The sequence below is a fragment of the Perca fluviatilis genome, chromosome 18, assembly GCF_010015445.1.
Source record: "Perca fluviatilis chromosome 18, GENO_Pfluv_1.0, whole genome shotgun sequence".
Classification (NCBI taxonomy): domain Eukaryota; kingdom Metazoa; phylum Chordata; class Actinopteri; order Perciformes; family Percidae; genus Perca; species Perca fluviatilis.
Window position 1 is genome coordinate 26,996,627 of NC_053129.1, and position 24,876 is coordinate 27,021,502.

Sequence of the window (24,876 nt, forward strand, 5' to 3'; positions counted from 1 at the left end):
TAATTTGTTATTTAAAAAAAAGACTAACATGTTTTGTCTAAAACTTGACTAAGATATATTGAGTTTTCTTTTGACTAAAACTAGACTAAAATGACGAGACTTTCAGTCGACTAAAACTTGACTAACAAAAAAAGATATGTGACTATAATGACTAAATGACTATAGTATAGTAAATGACTATGACTAAAACTAACAAGGACATTTGGCACAAGACTAAGACTAAATTAAAAATAGGTGACAAAATTTACACTACTTTAACAGTTGTCCTAAAAGTATAATGCATCAATTAATGGTTATGCAACCACACAACCATGGTGACACCACTTGCTTTAATTATTGCATTTTTCTGTACTGAGTGAACGTTTTCTGCATCAAGACAAAATAAAAAATCTTTGCAGCACTGAGGAAACACAGAGAGACAGACAGAAAGAAAGAGAGAGAGAGAGAGAGAGAGAGAGAGAGAGAGAGAGAGAGAGAGAGAGAGAGAGAGAGAGAGAGAGAGAGAGAGAATGAGGTCTGGTCCAATTAGTCTTGACATGTTAATGGCCTGTGTTAGACTTTGGCTGCTTGAATGAGGCTGTTCACTTTTGGGACCTCTCTTTTTGAAGAATAAAGAACTGACTTTACTCCTTATGTTTCTTTGTGTGTGTATGTATGTGTATGTATGTGTGTATGTGTGTGTGTGTGTGTGTGTGTGTGTGTGTGTGTGTGTGTGTGTGTGTGTGTGTGTGTTCCTCCTCTTATGATGAGACTCCTATTGGGAATGCTGGATCCCCTCCAGACTTCCCTACGGAAAGGACCATGAACACAGTACAGAAACTCATTAGAAGAGGCTTTATGTTCTCAAAGTCAATTTAGGGGCCCTGAGACTTTGTGTAGTGTGTACATGTGACATACATGTCTACATATACAGTACAGGCCAAAGGTTTGGACACACCTTCTCACTCAGTGTGTTCCTTTATTTTCATGACTATTTACTTTGTAGATTCTCACTGAAGGCATCAAAACTATGAATGAACACATATGGAATTATGTACTAAACAAAAAAGTGTGAAATAACTGAAAATAAAATATATATTAAAAAATATATTTTAGATTCTTCAAAGTAGCCACCCTTTGCTTTTTTTGATAACTCTGCAAACCCTTGGTGTTCTCTCAATGAGCTTCATGAGGTAGTCACCTGAAATGGTTTTCACTTCACAGGTGTGCTTTGTCAGGCTTAATTAGTGGAAGTTTATCCCTTATTAATAAAAAAAGCAAAGGGTGGCTACTTTGAAGAATCTAAAATATAAGACATGTTTTCAGTTATTTCACACTTTTTTGTTAAGTACATAATTCCATATGTGTTCATTCATAGTTTTGATGCCTTTAGTGAGAATCTACAATGTAAATAGTCATGAAAATAAAAAGGAAACACATTGAATGAGAAGGTGTGTCCAAACTTTTGGCCTGTATGTATGTGTATGTGTGTGTGTGTGTGTGTGTGTGTGTGTGTGTGTGTGTAGTGCCAGTCATGTATGTGGTTTGTGGCAGTGCTTGTGCCCTGAATATCTGTTAGTCTGTGCGTGCATTATGCATGTGTGTGCACAAGTATGTGTGTAAATAACTGTGTGCGTGTACATGACTGTGTTTGTGACTATGATTGTGTGTGTCATCTAATGTTAGAGTATGTGTGCTGTACGTAGAAGTATGTTTGTGTTTTTATGCATGTGTCTGTAGGCGTGTGCGTGGGTGTCTTTGTATCCATGTTTGAGTGTGCCTTTTTTTGTCTGTGTCTCATAATGCTATACTGTAGTTTGTGTATTTATTTGCATTGAACTTATGCCAATGTCTGCATGTATAGGGACATGAAAAAGTGTCTCTTCTGGCACACATTTGGTCTGTGATGGAGGATTTAGTGTGTCTGGGGGAAGGAATTTCTCATCCATGTCGAACATAAACAGAGCCAGTTTAGAGACACCTAATCTTCAGAAGCAAAAATGTTGATTGTGTTCCCAAGGGTGTGGTTTATCCTTTAAAGTTCCTCTTTAAAGTTGTTAGGAGATCGACTTTGTGGTGTCAGATTTGCCCTCTGAAAGTTTTTCTACGGACAAACTTAGCAGCACACATCTGATCTACATTTAAGGTTTTTATCTGGTATCATGTTGTAAAAGGGTGTGTACTTTCTAAAATAACCTCAAAAGAGCGAAAGTAGTCTAAAGGCTGTGGTTCTGCTTTTTTAATGGTCAAGTATGTCGATGTCCTCTGCCTCACCACTGTCCAAAAGACCCACTGGTTGGAGTTTTTTTAATGAAAGAGTATGCGCTTTCTATCCTCTTTAGCAGAAAAAAAAATCTTCCAGGGCTCGACCAAAAGTATATATACAGAATTTGCTAAAACTGGTGAAAGACAGCACCTCCTACATATAAAAAAGAAATAAAAGACAGATAAGGGGTGAGGGAAACTTCAGCTGAAGTTGAGGTTTGGGTTAAAGTCTAATTTCTTAAATGTGCAGCCTTTAGCACCAACAAAGATTATTTCACATAAGCCCTAGACCTTCACGTTTTTGAACATCACGGCTAAACTGAAGAGACGAGTCGAGTTGAGGGGTTGTAGATTATGGCTTAAAAAAATTTGCAACATTTTACTGGTTTAATTTTATGGTTATGGTCGAAACCAAGTGACGATGACGTGAGTAACCACGCCACGTTTTTTCTGTGCTAACAAGGTAATCACTGTTTAAAGTGATGGTTCGGAGTAATTCACCCTAGGGTCCTTTGCACCATGACCTCGAGCCAAACACCCCCCCAGAAGCTTTTTTCACCTGGGTCTAACATTGGGAGAGTTAGCGTAGAGTAGCGTTAGCCGCTGAATAGCTTAGCGCGGGGCTAATGGACCCACGTTTGTATCTCTTAAATGACCCCACTAATAATGCCAAAATGATACCAAAGGTCTACACTAGTATATATAGGTTATGCACTCATAAAACGATGGATTGGAAAGTTTGTAAGTACACCAGAAGTTTATGTAAATAACACTTGCCTGCTGGCTTCTGCTCTCTGCTGTTGTTGTTGCTGCTGCTGTGAGACGAGTGCTTAGGGACATCTACAAATTACAACACCGAAAAGAGATGGAACAAAAATATTTTTTAATTTAACTTATTTTTTAAAGTAAGTGCTGTAATATAACTAACAGGAGACAAGTAATAATTGAGGTAAGTTTGGAGACATTACCTTATTTAATCATTAAATTAATACATATTTTTGTTGTATCTCTTTTCGGTGTAGTAATTTATAGACGGCCCTAAGCAATCGTCTAACTGCAGGTAGCAGCAGCAGCAACAGAGAGCAGAAGAGAGCAGGCAAGTGTTCATAAACTTCTGGTGTACTTACAAACTTTCCAATCCATCGTTTTATGAGAGCATAACCTATATATACTAGTGTAGACCTTTGGTATCATTTCGGGCATTATTAGTGGGGTCATTTAAGAGATACAAACGTGGGTCCATTAGCCCCGCGCTAAGCTACTCAGCGGCTAACGCTACTCTACGCTAACTCGCCCAATGTTAGACCCAGGTGAAAAAAGCTTCTGGGGGGGTGTTTGGCTCGAGGTCATGGTGCAAAGGACCCTAGGGTAAATTACTCGGAAACATCACTTTAACTTTATCAAAATCAGTGGAGGCTGATTTGTCTTAGAATATGAAAAGTAAACCCCAGGAACACGCTTCATTTTTTCAGAAAGACCGATGAGAGAACTGTTGAATAACCTATTGCATTGAATTACAGAAGCTAGGTTTTCTTTTATAGAAAAATATGCGGTTTATTTTGTAGAAAAGCGGAGAATCGCTGACCTGCTTCACCTTTAAAAAGTCTGACTGAAGTTAAACCAGATTCACGAGGAACAAACTGCTGCTTTTTACCTCCTTAAACACAACGTTTCCATCACTGCTGCAGCTGTAAAGACACTTTAAATCTTCTTCTGATCATCTTTAACCGGAAAGAAACTCCAGTTTTCATTTACATTTATTAAAGTGCTCATATTAGGCTTTTTCCCTTTCCTTTATTATGTTATATATCTTTTTGTGCAACTTATAGGTTTACAAAGTGAAAAAGCCCAAAGTCCACCCCAAAGGGACTTACCATCTCCAACAGAAAACACTGTTCAGAAACTGCTCCAAACAGCTCTATTGTAGTCCAGCCTTTACTTCAGAGACAGACGTGGTCACTTTGTAACACACGTTATAATGCTCGCCTAGCTGCTAGCGTGGCACTCCCTCATACTCTGCTTCTGACTGGCTAGTAGTCCTTACCTAGGTACTGAGCATGTGCGAATCCCAACAAAGATAGGAACAGAAGTGAGATGTCTCACTCTGTAGCTAAAACAGAGAGCTCAACACACAGGATGAAAAGAGGAGCTGCAGCAATGTGCTGTACAACAAAAATATGGTGTTTTTTGAAAATGAAACCATGTAAACCCAATTCTGATATAATCTAAATACAATTATAAACCTGAAAATGAGCATAATATGAGCACTTTAAATCAACATTAGAAGTTTAAATAGAGAATGTTTGAGCCGTCTGGATTTTGTTACAGAGGCTAGTGGAACAGAGGCTAGCTCAAATGTGACGTCATGACTTCCATGGAACACTGCCAGTTATGGTCGCTATAGCAACGGAATGTTTAACTGAAACCAACTGCTGGCGACAGAACAGGGAACTATAAATAATCCGCGTTTATTAGAGCCAAAATAGAATTTAGCTGTAGCATTAAAAGCCGACGTAAAACACAAAATAATGATGATAACAAATGCAGTTACAAACTACTACTAACCCCAGGCTGTTTCAGGGCCAGCTGCCTATTTCTGCTTGGCAATAACATGCCTGTTGCCTATCAATGAAAGACACAAACTCAAGCTCATAGATTTCGTGGCTTTAAAGAATAATAACAAACCCACCATCATGTTTTCCAGCAATTAACAGGCTGAGGAAAAAAGCGCCACCATGCCAAACCTGTAAGCTTCATGTTTGCTGGAAAACATGACTCAATTGCACCTAAAGTATAAGTGGAAGGGAGGAATTAAGGCAGCACTTGAAGATCTGTGGGAATCACCAGAGGCCTCATCATACGCTATCATCACAATACGATATTATTGCGATTTTAAACATATTGCAATATTCTGCGATATCTTGCAATTTATTACCTTTTTTCCAACGTCAAATTTTTCCTTTGTCAACATCTGTTTCATCTAAAAAGATACATTTCTCTTTTTTTTTTTTTTTTTTTTTAAATCTCACTTCATTTTAATGCTGCAAAATGGGATTGTAAAGCAGACAAACTGACGAACACATATATAATATCAGATTGATACTTGGCGTCTGGGTATTGATACAGTATAGACCTTTTTCACGGCAGACATGTTGACATGTCATAGTAGGAAAAACACAGGTGTATTCAAAACCATTAATGATGGCTGCATTCCACTTAGGAGAGGCCCTGGTATTGTGCATGCTGACTCACTGAAATAGCTCACTGGGACACTTGATGGAATTGAGCCATCGTTAAGGTTATCAATTTCAGCTGTGCTTTTCCTACTATGACAAGTCAAAATGTCTGCTGTGAAAAAGGTCTATTGCCATGGAAAATATCGCGATACTTTGCTGTATCGATTTTTTCCCCCGCCTTTAATCTGCAAAATGGAAAATAACTCTGTAAACATGGCGGGCTCATGTCCTCAGTCATACCTGTAAAATACTACAGGTGTCTGTAAAAACTAGACTTTGTTTTGTGGATATCCTCTAAGAATGGAAGGTGGATTTAAATAATTGAACTAATTTGACTCATAAGGCCAAAAAACACCAATTTTGCATGATTGTGCCTATGAGGATAGGTGGGAACACCTTACATCTCCATCCAGCTAATGAACACATATATAAAATGTGTTAAATACTGCTTAAACCACCCAGACAGTTATCAGTCCAAGCTCTGTCTGCACGGCCATACATGGGCCAATCTCTGGCTATTAGGTGTGTTTGTTGGGTGTTTTACACAACCTGTTATTCTGAGAACTGGCTCCAGATGTAGCACAAGGTATATTTGTAGCAATGTCAGGCCAAAATGCAACCAAAAACATCCCGGCCCCACAGAGATAAGAGGATTCTTCTATGGCTAGGAGTTGTTGATAATGCTAATGAATATGAGGAAATAATCCAGTTAAATTTAAGAATATTTCATAGACTCTAGAGTTGTCCTTAAATGCACCATACGAACACAATGCTAGAGAACTTTTTTCAAAAGGGTTCTGCTCTGCTACAAGACAAGAGAACCAACTGTTTTATGTTCCTTTTGCATGAGTCAACATGCATGCAAGGACAATAATTAAGAACAAAATTGTGTATTACGGTAAAATTGCATGAATTGATGATGATAATGACTTGTTAGTGGTACAGAGATGGTTCTCTATGCCCTCAGAATGACCAGGTATCAAAAATATGTTCTTAATTTTAATCTTAAACCTGCTGAAAACAAGTGGATGTGATGTCAAATGCACTGCAGAATTGAATTACAATTATAAAACTCTGGATTGTTACTGAATTTGTTTAACGCACATACTGTAGCCACATGTGAAAACACCTAATACAGCAATCAAACGTCTATTTCTGTGCTGTTTTAAAAACGACATAGTTTAGTCCAACACCTCTTCTGTAAATTCAGTAATGTTTTACAGCATCGTATCTGCAAACTAAGCTATTGTAATACCTTGGATGTACTAAGAGAAAAACATCTGAAAGAGCTTAGGAACTTTCTCCAATGGAGAGACAACAGAAAAGCGGCAGCTTTAGACAAAACTCTGCATCTGGTTTCTTTTTAGAAAAGTTGAGGAAAGTTCAGCATCACATTGTGATTAGACCAATCAATTGCAACCAAGAGGAGGTGTTGGTCCATGCAATGCAGCCAGATACTGTAGAATAAAGCTCACTTGAGCATTAAAAGTGTAACGCTCTGTGGGACAACAAAATCAGCTTTACACTTTTAATCCAAGAACTTGAGCAACTAGAACTGGAACGTGTCACAACTTTCTGTTTCAGCTTTTTGGTTTTAGAAAGAGAGAGAGAGTTGTCCATGATAACTGATTGGACTGTCTTTGAGCACAAACAATGAAGAAATGGGGACAGTTGTTCCCCTTTCGCAACCAAGGAAGTCATATAATATTGTCTCTTCATTTATTCGCACCCACACATAGAAAATAGTTGAATATAATTAAGATTAGAAGATTTGTAGTGTATAGGCCAACACATACTCATATAGTGTCCAATTATTTTTTATTTCAATCTGAACCTTATGTGACTTTCAATGTTGTGTAGGACATATTGTGGACCATTAAAAAAATCATCATCAAAAATCTAAATTAATTTAAAGAATGCAACAATTGTTTTTGGAGACGATTCGACAAAGCTTTGTCCAAATAAATTGTTGAAATGAAGTGCCATTCATTTTGAATCAAACCTTTAAATAAATAGCATACTGGCACTTCCCAACTGGGATTCAAAACACAAAGGTCATCCAGCGTTGCAAAATGGAGATTCTATGCTATTATATCTATCTATAAATTACAGGAAAGTCTGTCTGTCTGTGTGTCTGTCTGTGTGTTATGCGCATGTCTCTTAAACTGTTAGTCCAATGGATTTCAACCTTGACAGGTGTCTTGCTACGGACACGAGTAAGTGCAGTGCCAAGTTTGACCTTGTTTGGATTAGAAATGCAAAAGATATCGTTAAATATGTATCGGTAAAAGAAGCACAGAATGGCTTTTGCCGCTCTAGCCACTGGCCACTCCCCCTCTCACACTGCACACTGAGGGCCAGATTTACTAACACTGGCGCAGTTTGCGCTGCGTCCGTTTATGCGAGTTCGGTAATAGCGCACGCTATGCTTCCACATTTTGCGTAGTATTTATCAACCCTGACACCCATCAGGCAATCAGCGTCTTTTTCCGCCCACTATACCGTAAATTGCGCTGTAGCAAAGCGCTACTGGTGCTATGATATGGCTGGGTGCAGACTGCGATATTCCAACAGCTGATGCTATGACTGTTTGAAATGATCCTGATGCCGATATATTTGTAATATAGCGAGGAGTTTAACAACTGCTGGAGTGGGGGAGATTCAATTTCATCTTTGATTTCTTCCAGTAACTCTAATATTGCATGGCTGCTTGATCTGTAACGCTAAATGATGTTGTGTTCACTGAAAGTGTAATTCTTGTGTTAATGATATTTTCAGCCTCGCCTATGTCTTTGTCTTGCTCAGATTACTGTTGCCATTTCACCAGCGGCATAAAGGTCTACGAGGAAACTGGACTGCGGCTGGTTTAGAACTGCTTTTAAGAGGCGGAGAATTTCCCCCGCAGAATAGAGACGCGCTCTTTGTAAATACCACAGAATATATAATTCGGCGCACTTTGCGCTTATCCTCCCACCTTTTTGGGTGGAACTCCCACTTTCCCCATGACCCTCCCACGAGCGCATATTGAAAGCGCAACTTGTCTCTTCTCGCTCATGTGGCAGACAATCTGCGATTTTACCCAAGTGTGCCCCGTTTGTAAATAGCCCGCATCAGTTACGTCCGTCTTTGCAACCAATTAGCGCCTGGAAACAGGCGCAAACGGCTTGATAAATCTAGCCCTGAGTGAGCACAGCGCAGGACCAGACGCAGAGAGGGTCGAAGAAAGCAGCGGAGCTTTGGCAGCTAGTAGAGAGACTCTTTTCCTGTTTCCAACGTTAGCTACATGATTGCTGGATATACCAAACTTACTTTTCTTCACTTTCCTGGAGCACGAGCGGATAGCTGAAAGGAACATCGCGACTGTTGTGTGGAATAAGGTTGGCGAAAAAAAAGGCGCTACGCTTTTCCGTGTCTTTTTTTTCGCTAAGAGGAAACTCAACAAAAATCCATTTGCCAACACTAAATATCAAACAAAAGCCAGACACTATATAGTATTAAGTTGCTGTGAGCTGTAGCGTACATTCACCACTTCTAACCAGAGGCAGAACATAACCTAATCTTGGAGATTGTTCCTTCACAGCGCTGTGCAATGCGAGAAAATCTCAGAGCGGAACCGGGCAGACACAGCACTTTTCATCAGACTCACCCCGGGTTAATTAAGTCTACTGCTAACTAATAACATTACCGTCGCCAAAATACCCCCGCGAATCAAATCCCCTACTTCACCGTTAACTGTCAAGCCACTAAACCTGTATGGAAATGAACACCTCTGCTGAAGTGTTACGTTTGTTAACGATCATATGACACAAGACAACACTGTCTCTCACACACACACACACACACACACACACACACACACACACACACACACACACACACACACACACACACACACACACACACACACACGGTCCGGTTCTGGTGGTTGATTAACGCAGATATGTGCTGATTAGCGCTCATAACGGGCCGGTTGGGTAGCGCACCGCCATGAGTCCATGACGCAAATGTCTGATTACTCCACATTTTCATTGTGATATTTTTTGTGATTGCATTCTGAATCTGCTACGTTCTCTGTCAGGTAAATCAGTAAGTTAGTAGTAGGGTGTGCAGGGGAGTTGCATATGAAGTGGTTTGGGGTCCTTCTGTAAGTAATTTTGGGGTACAATTTGCTTTTGATGAATTCTACAAGCAGCAATACCACAGGTCAAGCAATCGGCCGGTTCCAAACAGGCACATTTTGAACGGGCACTGCATTAGTATTATAGAATGTTAAAGAGCTAACAGGACTCCAAGAAGGAAAACGATGCATGGAAACTTACCGTGTGCCGATAGCAGTAATAAAAAAACTGCTCAATCAGACATGAGCAAACAAAAGCTTCAGGCTCTCGAGAGATCAAAAGAAAGCTCTGAGTCCCTACGTGTAAACAACTGTTCCCACTCAGGAACTTACGCAGGTCAGCCCACAGGGTTTCTGGGAAGTAAAGTATACATAAGTTACATCATGCCACCATTTGGGCCGTCAACATGCACAGCTGTCTAGTGCAGCTTAAGAGCTAAAAAGATCAAACATGTCTCTCAAGTTCCTCCTCTTGAGTTGTGTTGGCTACAACAAGTGACTACAAAGACAAAAGGTTTCTCCAGCAGGCGCCTCTGAGATGATAAAAGTCTGGATTCTGGCTCAAGGCATAGACACGGATTATCAGCGGAATTGAACACGTGATCTTTCAATCATGGACCAATCTCTATGCTGACACTGAGAGCACTGTCCTATCTGCATGGAGATACACTTGTAAAAATAATGGACTGATAAGGCATCATGATAAATGGAGCAGCTGGCCTTTTCATCCTCTGTCATTCTGGTTCTATCCGTCTCTGTTTCCATTTACCACTCTCCCCCCTTCACTTGTCAAAAACTAAGATTTAGGATCAGATGCGCTGACACAGAAAATACTATATTATACTTATAATGACATGAATGCAGATGTTTCCAGCCAAAGATGCTCCGTGATCCTGCTTTGCAATGAAATACGGATGTGTTTAACTGACAGGAGACGCTGGCTGAGCAATGAAGTTGGGAGAAACCCAAAAGGAGGCAGCGTAAGAGCTGGAAAAAAAACTAACTAAAAGTCAAGTGAGAATTCAAACAAAAAAAAGCAAATGTGGATAACACAGAGTTGAATCTGTGTTCACATCGGAAAACTGGCAGCCACTGTGAGTGTGTTTGTGCGTGCACTGTGTGTGTATGTGGCGAATGGGCCTCCTGTGACGTTACGCTGGAGCCACTTAGCTTTTGGATGGCCGGCCCTTGATGGCCGGCCCTCGATTTAAAAGAGGCCGGTTGAAAAGCCCGGTTTGATTTTCTAAACCAACCTCATCTAAAAGCCTTGAATAACCAAATACCTCTTTGACGACATTGAAACCGTTCCAAAGTCTAAACTACATCTCTGTGCCTGGGAATACTGGCATCAGCAGCGTGGTTACGGCGTGAGTGGGAGGCTCGAGGAGAGGAGAGTCTTGAAATGAAATTAGGATCAGTGAGAGCAGTCGATTTCTCCAGGATACTGCTGGTCTGAAGCCAGACAGCTCTTAAACCCGTTTCTGGGTCCGTCACTTCTCTTTCTAACTCTATCTTCCTTAATTGTTCTCTCCTTCTCTCTCTGTCTCTATCAGCCTCACTTTGTCTTCCTCTCCTCTAATAACAGAGCTGGCATTTGCAAGGAGGCCACAGCAGGGTTCGCAGAAGGTAGGCCATAAAGTCTGACACGCCTCCAAAGCTCACACACACACACACACACACACACACACACACACACACACACACACACACACACACACACACACACACACACACACACACACACACACACACACACACACACACACACACACACACACACACACACACACACACACACACACACACACGGATTGGCCATGAGGCTACTCTGGCATCACGCCAGGGTTTTTCCAAATGAACCCGGAGGAGGAACTGCAGCAGTGTAAGCTCTGAAGACGCTGGAATTTATTACGGCACCGCGTCACACACCGACTGATATGAAATAACAACAGCTAATGCTAATTTCCATAACTCACAAGTCAGAATTTCCATATTACAGTTTCACTTTTTTGTGCCAATCACTGAGACGTGTGATGTGTGAAAGTGATATTGAGACATAATCTAGCTTTGGAAGTCAGTAAGGGTGGTTTGGGACTGGGTAATTTCCTTTTCTTTTTTTTTTAAAGCTAGGGAAATGTTTTGATGGGTGAGTGAATGACTACTCTCTGATTGGTCCCTGAGCAAGGCACTGGTCTTTTAACAGTTCAGAGCTAAAAGATGCAACTTTTTGTCTCAAGTTCCAAGTTTTAAATCCCACGCAACTTTAGTTTCCACATCAATTGTAACTCTTCAAAACAAGACGACTCAAGACAGTATGGCCGAAAGCTCCAAAACAAGCGTGAGATGGTTTCGTTTTCAACTTCTGTTCCAAGGTCGAAAATGAAAATGCTTCAAGATTAAAGGGACAGTTCATCCCAAAGTCAAAAATAAGAATTTTTCCTCCTACCTGTAGTGCTATTTATCAATCTAGATTGTTTTGGCGTGAGTTTCCCAGTGTTGGAGATTTGTTTTCTTTTCTTTTTTGGTGCTTTGAGCACCTCAAACCGAGTGCCAACTAGTTCTATTATATATGACATTATTAGGGCCGATATGCCCAATTAAATTAACCACAAATGATGCAAAAATGCCAAATCCAATCACAAAACAGAGTATCATTTAATTACGCAACCCCACTTCCTGTACTTTTCTTGCAGTCAACTGGTTTTGACTTGATCTACAGTCAAGAGATGCTGAATGCTGAAAGCTGAACCCTCACACACTGCACAAACCTGCACGACTTAAAGGTGCCCTGCCACACGTATTTCATTACTTTGTGGTAATGTCTGAAGTTCTACCATGGACTCTATAACATTTTTTGTGGAAAAAATGCCTTGGTTACCTTGTTTCAAGCCTTTCTAGCGTGGTATAGAAAGCCTACAGGAAGACTCAGCTCGATTTGTGCCAGTTCTCATTAATATTCGACAAACTAAGCTGTTTGAATCTGATTGGCTAACAGCTAGCCAATGAGAGCCTGGCTGTCAAAATCCTTTACCCAGCCCAACTGGGCGAGCTCATGAATAGTAATGAGCTCAGGCAATGTGATGTCAGACTGACCAGCTTTTCTAATTGGCTTGATTTCTCTGCTTATTTCTTTTCAGTGGCTAGAGCTGACACAGGAGGTAGCAGTTCATTTTCACATTCACCACATAACACAAACACATATGGACCTAACATATTTCAAAAAATGCAAGTAAAAACGGTTTTGTGTGGCAGGGCACCTTTAACCAAATTATCATGGCCTCCATCTCCTAGAAAATCAGTTGTGATGCCAACTCCTGAACCAGGCTAAAGGTGGTGCTGTTTTTTACGTTACCCTGAGGATCCCTCATGTTAAACGTGTATAGTGGACTCCTCCTCAGATTGAAACCTGGCACTCCCACAGCCATGCATTAGGGGAGTATGGGAACCATGCAGCACAAAGGGAACCCGCCACCGTCACACTTTATCTCTACTCTACCCTTTTATGTTGCTGTCTAAAAAGTCAAGCTTGTCACGCTTCCAAAATGCCGTGACATACCTAACTTCACATGTGGGAATCACGTTTAAACCTGTCACTCATGCACAGAGCTGTGCGTTAACAGCAGGAAGCACAGAGGTCAGTCGTGCACCGCGCTTGGAAAACTGATTTCACGATTCAGATTAGAAAAATGTCTACGGACAGAGTGAAGCTGCATTAAACAAATACAGAGATCTGTGCTACTTCTGACATTGAAACATTATATTAAAAACCTTTCAACAGATATAGGTCTTAGCAGTGAACTTGTCAAGTGAATAAATTCAATAAAATCACCAGCAGGACTTTTACATGACTGGAGTTTAGGTTATGCTTCAAATGATTGTTTATTTATTGTGTGTGTGTGTGTGTGTGTGTGTGTGTGTGTGTGTGTGTGTGTGTGTGTTTTCTCAATGTTAAACTAGAACAGACAGTTTAAGAGGGGAGTACAGTTTCAGACCACATCCCAGAGTGTTTTTGTGGGTTGTATGTGTATAAGTGTGTGTGTGTGTGTGTGTGTGTGTGTGTGTGTGTGTGTGTGTGTGTGTGTGTGTGTGTGTGTGTGTGTGTGTGTGTGTGTGTGTGTCCTTTACATTACAATTCAACCTTGAGGAATGGCTGATGTCATCTGCACAACTGAGCTATGAAAACAAAAGATGGACAAAATACTCTCTTTCTCAATGTGTGCAGTACAGTACATTATTTCCTTTCACCTTTCTTTATTTCTTTCTTTTACACCTTCTTTCTTTTTCTCCCTGACTGAGGCCGGACAAACTGGCGATGAAGGAAAGTTATGTGCAAGAGATGAAAGATAGATACCGGGTATGAAATACCCTGTCCATCGTGTGTGATATTAGCAGTTTTCACCCTGATCTAACACTTCGATTTTCATTCAATTTGAGGTTAGGCACTAGACACTTTCTATACAATACTGTACAATATGGCATGGTGATGTGGACACTCAGCTCCTTTTGCAGATGCTGTATATATTCCATAATTCATTTGATGCGTTTCAGATATCTTGAAGTTTCGATCTCTCACACCTAATATCATTTTAAAAAGTCCTTTTTTGAAATCTTCTTTCTTTGTCTCAGTATTCTGTAATGCTACTATTTTAAGTACTTACATACCTAGTGGACTGTAAATTGTACTTTTCATAATCTTCATTACCAGTAAGCATGTCATGGAAAGCAATATGCGGAAGAAGGTCAAGATCATCATTAAACAAATATGACCACAACATTTCCATTTTTGTAGTAGTATTAAAATGATGAGTGTTAGGAAAATTATGATTTACATACTTTTCCTCTTGTTATTTATTAAACTGTTTGCATAAGAATACCATTTAATACTGACTACTCTAAACAAGATACCATGGAGCCATTGTCTGTCCTGAAAGGCACAGGATGTTTCTGAGGGCAGAGCAGGCAGAGGAGATTCCCAGCATGAAGATAAACTGGCGACTTTGTTATGACTATAGATTTTGTATCACATTCCACGTTGTATTACAAAAGCTGTTGTAAGAGAGTATTTCTTTAGTCACTTCTGTACTTATGCTGTGAGTACTGTAACTGGCTCCTTTGATATAACTTCAGTGGTTCTGTCTATCCTTTGATTATGTAATTATTCTAATAATGAGCTAAATGTTCACTTTGTGTGGGCTAATGTATTATTGTAAATGTTTGTAAAACATCCTAAAGTGGTAAAATAATTAGTTCTTGTATTTCCAGAGCTCTCCAATCACCAAAATTTCAGGATTAAATGACTGCCCAAGACATGCAGCTAATGGAAGACTTGGTCACACCCTACCTGCCAGGCAGAGTCCAAAGATGGTGAGAAGGACCAGGATGTAGAGGAACACGATGGCGTACTTGATGGCTGAGAGGGAGTTCAGGTGAGCACAGCACTGATCCTGCTTCCTGCGCCGCTTACCAGAACCTGACCAAGACAAAAAATAAATAAAAAATAGGGTCCAAAACAATACAAAAGTTAAAATCGAGGTGCAAATATTTTGCAGTCGCATTACACTGGGTTTTCTAATAAATAAAACAGCAGGAGGAATTTGGCTTTTGGAACAAACATATTAATGTTGTTTAGATTTGTTTGCCTTCTACAAAACTAAGCCGTTCCTGTAAAAGCTTGTTTATTAGTGGCTGGGACATTTTGTGTAAGGCAAGAGGCTGTTCACAATAACAAAGCTCATGTTTTCCAGTTACTTGATACAAAAATGTTAGGAAGGAGAGTACATAAAAGCAAGGACTGGTGGTCAAAGCTAAAACTAATAATTCCAAAGGCTTTTTTTTTTTTTATAAAGCCTGACATTTACTGGTACAATGACATACACATAAACACTTAATGACTGCAATGCACACAATCATGTTATCTACCTATAGCACACTAGAGAACATACAATTATTCATACAATTATATGTATACAAGTAACCAAGCAGCAACATCAAACACATTTCTTGTGTTTAAACGGTCTCATGACAGATATAAATTAGATGAGCAATCATGTATGCATTTGGCACGGCTAAAATGTTTATAACACACACACACACACACACACACACCCACACACACACACACACACACACACACACACACACACACACACGTATAGATGCACGAATACATAATAGAACTAAAAAAATACACAGACTCACTGGAGCTATTACTATAATTCATGTCACCACTTAACACTACTCTCAGGGTCAAACAGATGTTGGAGAATTAGTCTTGACAATACTGACACAGCACTGCATATGTATGATGGAAGTGTTTTGTCCTGTGTGTGTGTGTGTGTGTGTGTGTGTGTGTGTGTGTGTGTGTGTGTGTGTGTGTGTGTGTGTGAGAGTGTGTGTGATAGCTTGGCAGGAGGCAGGGATTAAGCTGTACATCACCTTCAGGTCAAGAGGATGAAGCGATTTTCAAAGGTTGTTTCTGGAGTCACATCCTTCATCAGCCGTTGGAATAGGAATGTGACATTATTTTATTATTTAAAAAATGTTTTCAGACATAAGCGCACAAGTATATTGTTTATGAGTAATTATCATCAACATTATTAAAGAAATGAATGTGTGCTTTGCCTCAATTGTTTGGAACTATTTCAAATAGAAGTAGACAAAGGCATCTCATTTTTAGCCACTTTTGAAGGCTAGTAGGCTTTATCAGTTGTTGGTTGCTAGCTATAATTAAACTGAATTAGCAATACAATTCATTTTAGTTGGACACTTAGTCTCTGGTTGACTTTTTAATGTTTCCAGCTGATTTGCCTGCAATGAGAGTCCTACAGAAGTGTCTTTAGCGTATGTATAAAACGGCTACATATGCTAACTCTGAAGGCTAAAGAAAAAGGACTAAAGCGACAGTAGCCTACAAAATTGATTATCTATTTAGAACACATGGACAAAAAGGAGCAGCATTGTTAACTCTTAGACTTGGAAGAAATGCTAGGTTAGCCTACTCATACAACTTAGCCATGCATGCTAACATTAGGAGGTTAGAACAGACAAACTTTAGTCTAGTGTTTTGGGGTTTTAATAGGCAAAAGACATTACCTTCAAAACCTCCTTGGTTAGCGAGTATTTGCTAACTGCTAACTTCTTCAGAATGTTGAGAAGACTCCAAAGCTTGACAGATATTACGTGCCTAGTTACGGTTGCTAAGCTATAGTATGACTGGATCAAGGGAGGGGTTTAGTGAACGTCAATGTCAACAGTTTGACACATTAGTAAAACACCAAATGTCAGAAAAAAGCCTAAATACTGTACGACTGGTGTCACTCAAGCTACAAGCTACCACTTAAGACTTAACTGTTTACAGTAAGATTAACTGGATGGAAAGAAGAAAAGCTGGACTAAAATGAAACATCTTAAATTAGGAAAACAAGCCCAGGAGAGGATGAGAAATATGAAAACACATGTCTCTGGGAAATCACTGTCTCCTTGTGACAGTATGATAAACATTACACCCACTGGGATATTATGAGGGTTATAATGAGATCTTCCTGTGAACTGTCATGATGTTGGCTTGAGTCTTACTTTAAAATGTAAACACTGATTTTTTGCAGTGCGGCCTCCCAACAGCATGCTTTCATTTGGACCTTGACAATCTGTCAGTGGACACTGGTGGATTGTTGCTGATGCACACGCACTTTTCAAGCCACACACACGCACAACACCCACACACGCACAACACACACACACACACACACACACACACACACACACACACACACACACACACACACACACACACACACACACACCTCCAGCGTAAGACAAACACAGCTGGCTCAGATGTGTCACATGGCTGGAATGTATAGGAACAGAAATTGCACTAAAAGCCGCCTTTTAAGTTAAACTCATGCTGAACTGAGACAAAACAACGATACATCATACAAACACCTTCATAAAAACCAGGCAGGAAAATAAAACCAGCAGTCTGGAGCTTAAGGGGGAAATTATCACATACTATCACATACACATACATTCTGTCTTCTGACATTTATTCCTCCAGCCCCGGTGTAAGACACACATTAATACGCTTGCTTGATGTTGTTCCCAGAGTCAGATGAGAAGATTGATTTAATACCAGTCTCATGTATGTGCCTCTAAGTATGGAGCCAGAGCAGCGAGGTGATTAGCTTAGCGTAAACACTTGAAGTTGTGACTTGCAACTCCCCCTCAAAACCACAGTCGTCGTGTTGTTGTTCGGAGTAAATGAAAGAGAGAGAGAGAGAGATGCTGGTAGGCGTTTGTTTTTCAAAGATGTTCATTGACGCTTTACAGCTTTTCCAACTGACATTAAAAGAGACAGAATAATCAATATTTATTCATCAAGTAATTGTAAACAAGTTCGGAAATTACATGAGTGCACTGCTGTGTGTTCCCTCTGAGTCATGTCTGCCTGGTGATGGTGTTGTAAACATACTCCATTTGGCTATGGCTTTAATGTAACAGGCATTCATTGTTATCAAAAAGTTACGCACTAAACCTTTAAATATGCTAATATACAGTGCCTTGCGAAAGTATTCGGCCCCCTTGAACGTTTCGACCTTTTGCCACATTTCAGGCCTCAAACATTAAGATATAAAACTGTAATTTTTTGTGAAGAATCAACAACAAGTGGGTCCCAATTATGAAGTGGAACGAAATTCATTGGCTATTTCAAACTTTTTTAACAAATAAAAAACTGAAAAAGTGGGCGTGCAAAATTATTCAGCCCCTTTACTTTCAGTGCAGAAAACTCTCTCCGAGAAGTTCAGTGAGGATCTCTGAATGATCCAATGTTGACCTAAATGACTAATGATGATAAATAGAATCCAGCTGTGTGTAATCAAGTCTCCGTATAAATGCACCTGCTCTGTGATAGTCTCAGAGGTCCGTGTAAAGCGCAGAGAGCATCATGAAGAACAAGGAACACACCAGGCAGGTCCGAGAGATACTGTTGTGGAGAAGTTTAAAGCCGATTGGATACCAAAAAGATTTCCCAAGCTTTAAACATCCCAAGGAGCACTGTGCAAGCGATAATATTGAAATGGAAGGAGTATCAGACCACTACAAATCTACGAAGACCCGGCCGTCCCTCTAAACTTTCAGCTCATACAATGAGAAGACTGATCAGAGATGCAGCCAAGAGGCCCATGATCACTCTGGATGAACTGCAGAGATCTACAGCTGAGGTGGGAGACTCTGTCCATAGGACAACAATCAGTCGTATACTGCACAAATCTGGCCTTTATGGAAAAGTGGCAAGAAGAAAGCCATTTCTTAAAGATATCCATAAAAAGTGTCGTTTAAAGTTTGCCAAAAGCCACCTGGGAGACACACCAAACATGTGGAAGAAGGTGCTGTGGTCAGATGAAACCAAAATCGAACTTTTTGGCAACAATGCAAAACGTTATGTTTGGCGTAAAAGCAACACAGCTCATCACCCTGAACACACCATCCCCACTGTCAAACATGGTGGTGGCAGCATCATGGTTTGGGCCTGCTTTTCTTCAGCAGGGACAGGGAAGATGGTTAAAATTGATGGGAAGATGGATGGAGCCAAATACAGGACCATTCTGGAAGAAAACCTGATGGAGTCTGCAAAAGACCTGAGACTGGGACGGAGATTTGTCTTCCAACAAGAAAATGATCCAAAACATAAAGCAAAATCTACAATGGAATGGTTCACAAATAAACATATCCAGGTGTTAGAATGGCCAAGTCAAAGTCCAGACCTGAATCCAATCGAGAATCTGTGGAAAGAACTGAAAACTGCTGTTCACAAACGCTCTCCATCCAACCTCACGGAGCTCGAGCTGTTTTGCAAGGAGGAATGGGCAAAAATGTCAGTCTCGATGTGCAAAACTGATAGAGACATACCCCAAGCGCGACTTACAGCTGTAATCGCAGCAAAAGGTGGCGCTACAAAGTATTAACTTAAGGGGGCTGAATAATTTTGCACGCCCAATATTTCAGTTTTTTATTTGTTTAAAAGGTTTGAAATATCCAATAAATTTCGTTCCACTTCATGATTGTGTCCCACTTGTTGTTGATTCTTCACAAAAAATTACAGTTTTATATCTTTATGTTTGAGGCCTGAAATGTGGCAAAAGGTCGAAAAGTTCAAGGGGGCCGAATACTTTCGCAAGGCACTGTATGTTTGTTTATTTAAACATCAGCATATCATTGTCAAATTATTTATAATGTGCTGTTATAATTACTATAAACAAGTGAGACCACAGTGGAAAGGCTTAATAACACCTCATGCCAGAGTTCACCACATTAAGACCACATTTGCCCTGAATTATCTTTGTGGATAAACCCTGTTTTTTTACCCATAAATCAGTGTGTTTACTTCATAATGGACTCTGGCCATGTAGTTTAGTGAATCATGGTTGGATCACACTCTGACCGAAACCTTCTTACTACTTTGTTTTGCTCTTTTCTACTACAGGACACCCCAATAAAACAAACTGTCCCGTGGCAGGGAATATGTTCTCTAATTGAATGAGGTGTGAAAGTGTTCTATGATTAAAGACGTTGGATGAGGACAGTCTTTCTGATGTGTGTTGTGCGTTGCCATCGTCCGCTTTCCATTAAAATTTCAACATATTCTCCAGTTAATGTTCGCTAAGACTTTCCCACCGAACTCGCAGCGCCGTGGGTCGAAACCTGAGAACACTGTGGATTTGTTGCAGCTGCACCTGTACACACAGACACACTCTCACTCACACACACACACACACACACACACACACACACACACACAAACACACACACACACACACAAACACACACACACACACACACACACACACACACACACACACACACACACACACACACAGGCAGATGTTGCGCCTAGACATTCCTGCTTTCACAAATGACCATAGCAAGAGGAGAGCGGGTGCCAAGTGGTGACAGCATTGCCTCTTCTTGTGTGTCTGTATTGGTTATTAGTGTGTGTGTGTGTGTGTGTGTGTGTGTGTGTGTGTGTGTGTGTGTGTGTGTGTGTGTGTGTGTGTGAGTCCCGTTCTGAATATCAACCATGGTGTGTGAAGATCTGCTTTTCCGACCTTACACCAAACAACTTTTAAAGCGATTTCACTGTCGCAGACTGCTTTCCTATATCGTAATGAAATCCTGAGAGTCTTGCTAGAGTTGGGGCGCGCTCCCGTCGCCTCAATCGTTTTGTGTAAGGTGGTCATAAAACTCAGTCCGAGTCTGTCTTTTACCCGTCTTGAAGTTCCGACAACATCAAACGTGTTTGATATTATGGTAAATTTTAAGTCTTGGTAGTGAAGTTAAACCATGTGAGCATTGTCAACAACCAATGGGTGCACTCCCTTTAGCACGAAACAGGAAGCAGCAAACGACTAGAGACAGTGTTTTTTTAAAGTTGCTATGGCGGCGCGCTAAGCTAAACGCTAAAGAGGGAAAGTTGCCAATTTTCAACCCTTCTGAAGCGCTTTATCCAACGGATGTTTTATCGGTGAATAAATGCTGACCTCCGGGTACTGCCGCCGTTCATCTGCATGTACAACAGAGAAGATGGGGTGGTGATGGCGCAGTGGATAGAACACACGCCTTTGGTGTGGAAGACCTGGGTTTGATTCCCACTATGATACATCTAACAATTTGTCCCTGAGCAAGACACTTAACCCCTAGTTGCTCCAGAGGCGTGCAGCCTCTGACATATAGAGCAATTGTAAGTCGCTTTGGATAAAAGCGTCCGCTAAATGACATGTAATGTAATAAAGAAGAAAATCGGCAAACTTTCCCTTAAGTTACCAGCTAACCCCAGCGGTAGCTAGGTAGCTTGGTACATTTTTCAAAACGAATCTAGTTGTAGTCTTGCAATGTGTGACCCTGCAAGATCCCCAGTCTTTACATATTATGACAGGCTTTAACATTAGATGTGAGATAGTGTCAGACTTTAGTCTTTTTCAAAGTCTTCTAGTGTATGGTAGGCAAGTCATGTCAGACTTCTGTGCCTACACACGCCTATTTTTTACATATATAGCCTATATATATATTGAATCATTTGGGAATTTAAAGAACTAGAGCAGTGCCCGTTGAAAATGTGCATGTCCGGAATAAGACGATTTCTTGGCCTCCAGTATTGCTGCTTACAGCTTTCTGGAGAACCATTTGCTAGAGAGCGTCATTTGCTAACAGCTAGCTATTTGGGACATGGCTATTTGTGAGAAAAAAGGCATTCATTCCTAGAGATTCCTCACTGATGCTTGAAATGTTTGAGTTTGCTACAATTTAACATCTCCGGCCTCTCTGTGTATCTCTACCAGAACATGTTCAGCGCTGTCCTTATCATTAGAGAACATATTTTTTACCATAAACTGCCATGGTCAGCTTCTTGCTGCATTCGGACATATTTTGATTGCAGTTGGACTTCGATTTTAACAAACCTTTTGGTTAGAAATCTATATTGCCCTTACCTTCATCACACAGGTTAAGTTTGGACAAGTTGTGTCCATCGTAGGCCTCTTCATACATGGAGCCGCTCTCTCTCTCTTCATATGTGCTCAGATACATGGCCTTGTTCTCCATCGCCTCCTGACTGGAAAGAAAGATTACACACAGTATGATCCACTGAAATTGTTGTACATTACAAAAACACTGACATCTCTTCTTGACCAACCCAAATCTTTTACAGTTTACTGTCACAAAAGGTACATGTAAATTAAGAAAAAAATATCTGTGGAGAAATCAACAAATGTAGATACTTTCATACAGGTGGTGCACTTGTCCCCTTTAGACGTAAATCAACACAAAGTTATTCTCATCAGTCATCACCGTTATCTTATTTTAAAATGCTTCAATCCTGATGGGAATAGTTTATTTCCCAGGCCTACTCCTTATGGATTTGGGAAGGCCATGTATTGAGGTGTAGGTTTAGGCTTATGAAATGCATTTTATAATTGAGGGTCCTTACAGGTATAGAAGGTCAAATTTGTGTTTGTTTTTGTATTGGTGCCCTCTAGTGCTGCGAATCAGGTGAGCCAGTTCTAAGAGCTGTGACTGTCTTTGTTGCCCATTTCAAGCTACAATACACACAGGCGCACACACAGACACACAGACACACACACCGTTTGCCCCCATTCCATCTGTCTGCTTGCCTTTTAGCAGGATATGTTAAAAAAAAAACAACTATGAATAAATGCACATAAAACATTGTGGAGAGGTCAGTCATGGGGTAAAAAAGGACTGATTTACATTTCATACCAACTAGCCATAAGGTGTGTGTGTGTGGCTGCTGCTTCTCATAGTACTGCATCAGAAGTGCCAATTTCTGATTTAGACATACTGTAACTGCTCTGCCAACTTTTCTTTTTCACACAGTAGTGTTTGAGTGTCAGCCCAAATGGAAACACTATAACTACAACTACACCGCTGATAGATATCTGGATAAAGTGGTTCATCCATCCATTCACACGTCCATTTTTCACCGTTTATCCGGTTTGCAGCAGAGTAAGCAAAGTCCACACGTCCCTCTCCATAGCCATGTCCTGCTGCCCTTACTGGGAGATCCTGAGGTGTTCCCAGGCCAGCTAACTGGGTCCCTTTAACACAAATGAACATTGGTTCTACTCCGAGCCTCTTTCTGGATGTCCAAACTCATAATAATAATAATAATAATTTATACATACTACACACAGGCCTGAAATACACACGTACATGCTCAGGTCCTATACATGCACTAATGGAGAGATGTCAGAGTCAGTGGTCTGCGACTGCTGTACAGGCGCCCTGAGCGGTTGTGGGGGTCTGGTGCCTTGCTCAAGAGCACCTTAGCAGTGCCCAGGGAGGTGAACCGGCATCCCTCCAGCTACCAGTCCACACTGCGGTCTGTACAGGTACCAACCCAACTCCCTACGGACTGAGCTACTGCCACCCCAAAAGGATTATGCTGCGTTCAAATTAGATGGGAAGAGGATGGTAGAGTCGGGAGAAATTCTCATGTTTACAATCAAGCAACTCAAGACGGTTGTGTAATAGCCCTTAATTGGTCATGTAAGGGATAAAAATACTGTACACTGACATTTTATATTGAGTTTCCCAGTCGTAAGTAGGACTTGAATGTTGGTGTGAATGCTATACAAGTTGGAAACTAATTATAGTACTGATTGTAGTGATTATAGTAAATCCCATATCGTCTCTATATCCTTGACATTCCACTTCCGGGATTGCTCCGGTGCCGCAGGAAATTCTGCCAGATGCATGTATTTTCGCCTATTTTCATTTCCTTACACTTTATTTTTTGTTGGAATTTTAAACTCTGGTGGATTCATGAGGACTATGGTTAACTGATCCTCAGATCTTTGCAGGGTAAATTGAGACAGCTAGCTAGACTATCTGTCCAATCAAAGTTTTCTCTCGCACAACTATTTTGCAGCGGCTCCATGCGGAGATTAGAACCGCCCATGACGAGTGTGATTGGTTTAAAAAAATGCCAATAAACGAGAGCAAGTTTTTCTCCCATCCCGGAATGCTGTGTGGACTAGCCAGACCTTCCTCCGCTCCGCAGCGTGTGGATGGTCTGGCAAAGCGAGACTAATCCTATATGACTTAAACGTTTTGCTGATAAATCTTCTGCCATAGACAGTGCAGTATACTGTAACATCCAAATCACTATGGACACGGCACAAATCCTCCAGTTGAACTCTTATTCCATTATACCTTCCCTTAAATCCAAAATCCTAGCAATAATTTGGCAAGAATATGAACACAAACGTCTCATTTCAGGTACAGCCACAAGAATGTGTCCATCTCCTTCATTTATAAAGGATAAGCTCGAATTCCTTTGCTTCCATTTGACTCCTAAAAAGGCAAAATGTAACTCCAGAACCGTATTTAACCCCATGTGAATTACGAGAGGTGAAAAATGAAGAGGGCTTTGACAGATATGATTACGGCAGGATTCCAACACGTCCTCCTTTCAAAACCTAAAACATAAATCTAATGAAAACATTTCCTGGGAGAGTAAAGTGTCCCAGAAGCCACTTATCACCACAAGAAGTGTGGTAACACACGGTTGACAATGACATCCAGCAGGTGCAGCAATCCAATCTGGCACACAACCTATGATGGCATAACTCAATTTTTAATTAGAAGCACATTGAATTTCACATTTTGTGTGTCAAGACTTAAAACTGATAATGAATCGCAATCAGATGCAGCCATACACCCAACTATTTACTCTTCTGGTTTGGGTAGAGTTTCCCACGCTACACA

General features: G+C 40.5%; 1 protein-coding gene across 3 annotated transcripts in view; it reads right to left on the bottom strand.

Moving 5' to 3' along the window:
- Positions 1-24,876, bottom strand: part of scara5 (scavenger receptor class A, member 5 (putative)) — a 103,824-nt gene that overhangs the window by 74,052 nt on the left and 4,896 nt on the right. For 2 of the 3 annotated variants that reach the window (XM_039782579.1, XM_039782580.1), the window contains exons 2-4: positions 23,091-23,204; positions 22,080-22,201; positions 14,939-15,067 (exon numbers count right to left, since the gene is read on the bottom strand). In XM_039782579.1, the coding sequence (XP_039638513.1) occupies positions 14,939-15,067; positions 22,080-22,191 (241 nt within the window). In that variant the 5' untranslated portion in view covers positions 22,192-22,201; positions 23,091-23,204. The remainder of the gene's footprint in view (positions 1-14,938; positions 15,068-22,079; positions 22,202-23,090; positions 23,205-24,876) is intronic. The other variant, XM_039782578.1, reaches the window with a different exon arrangement.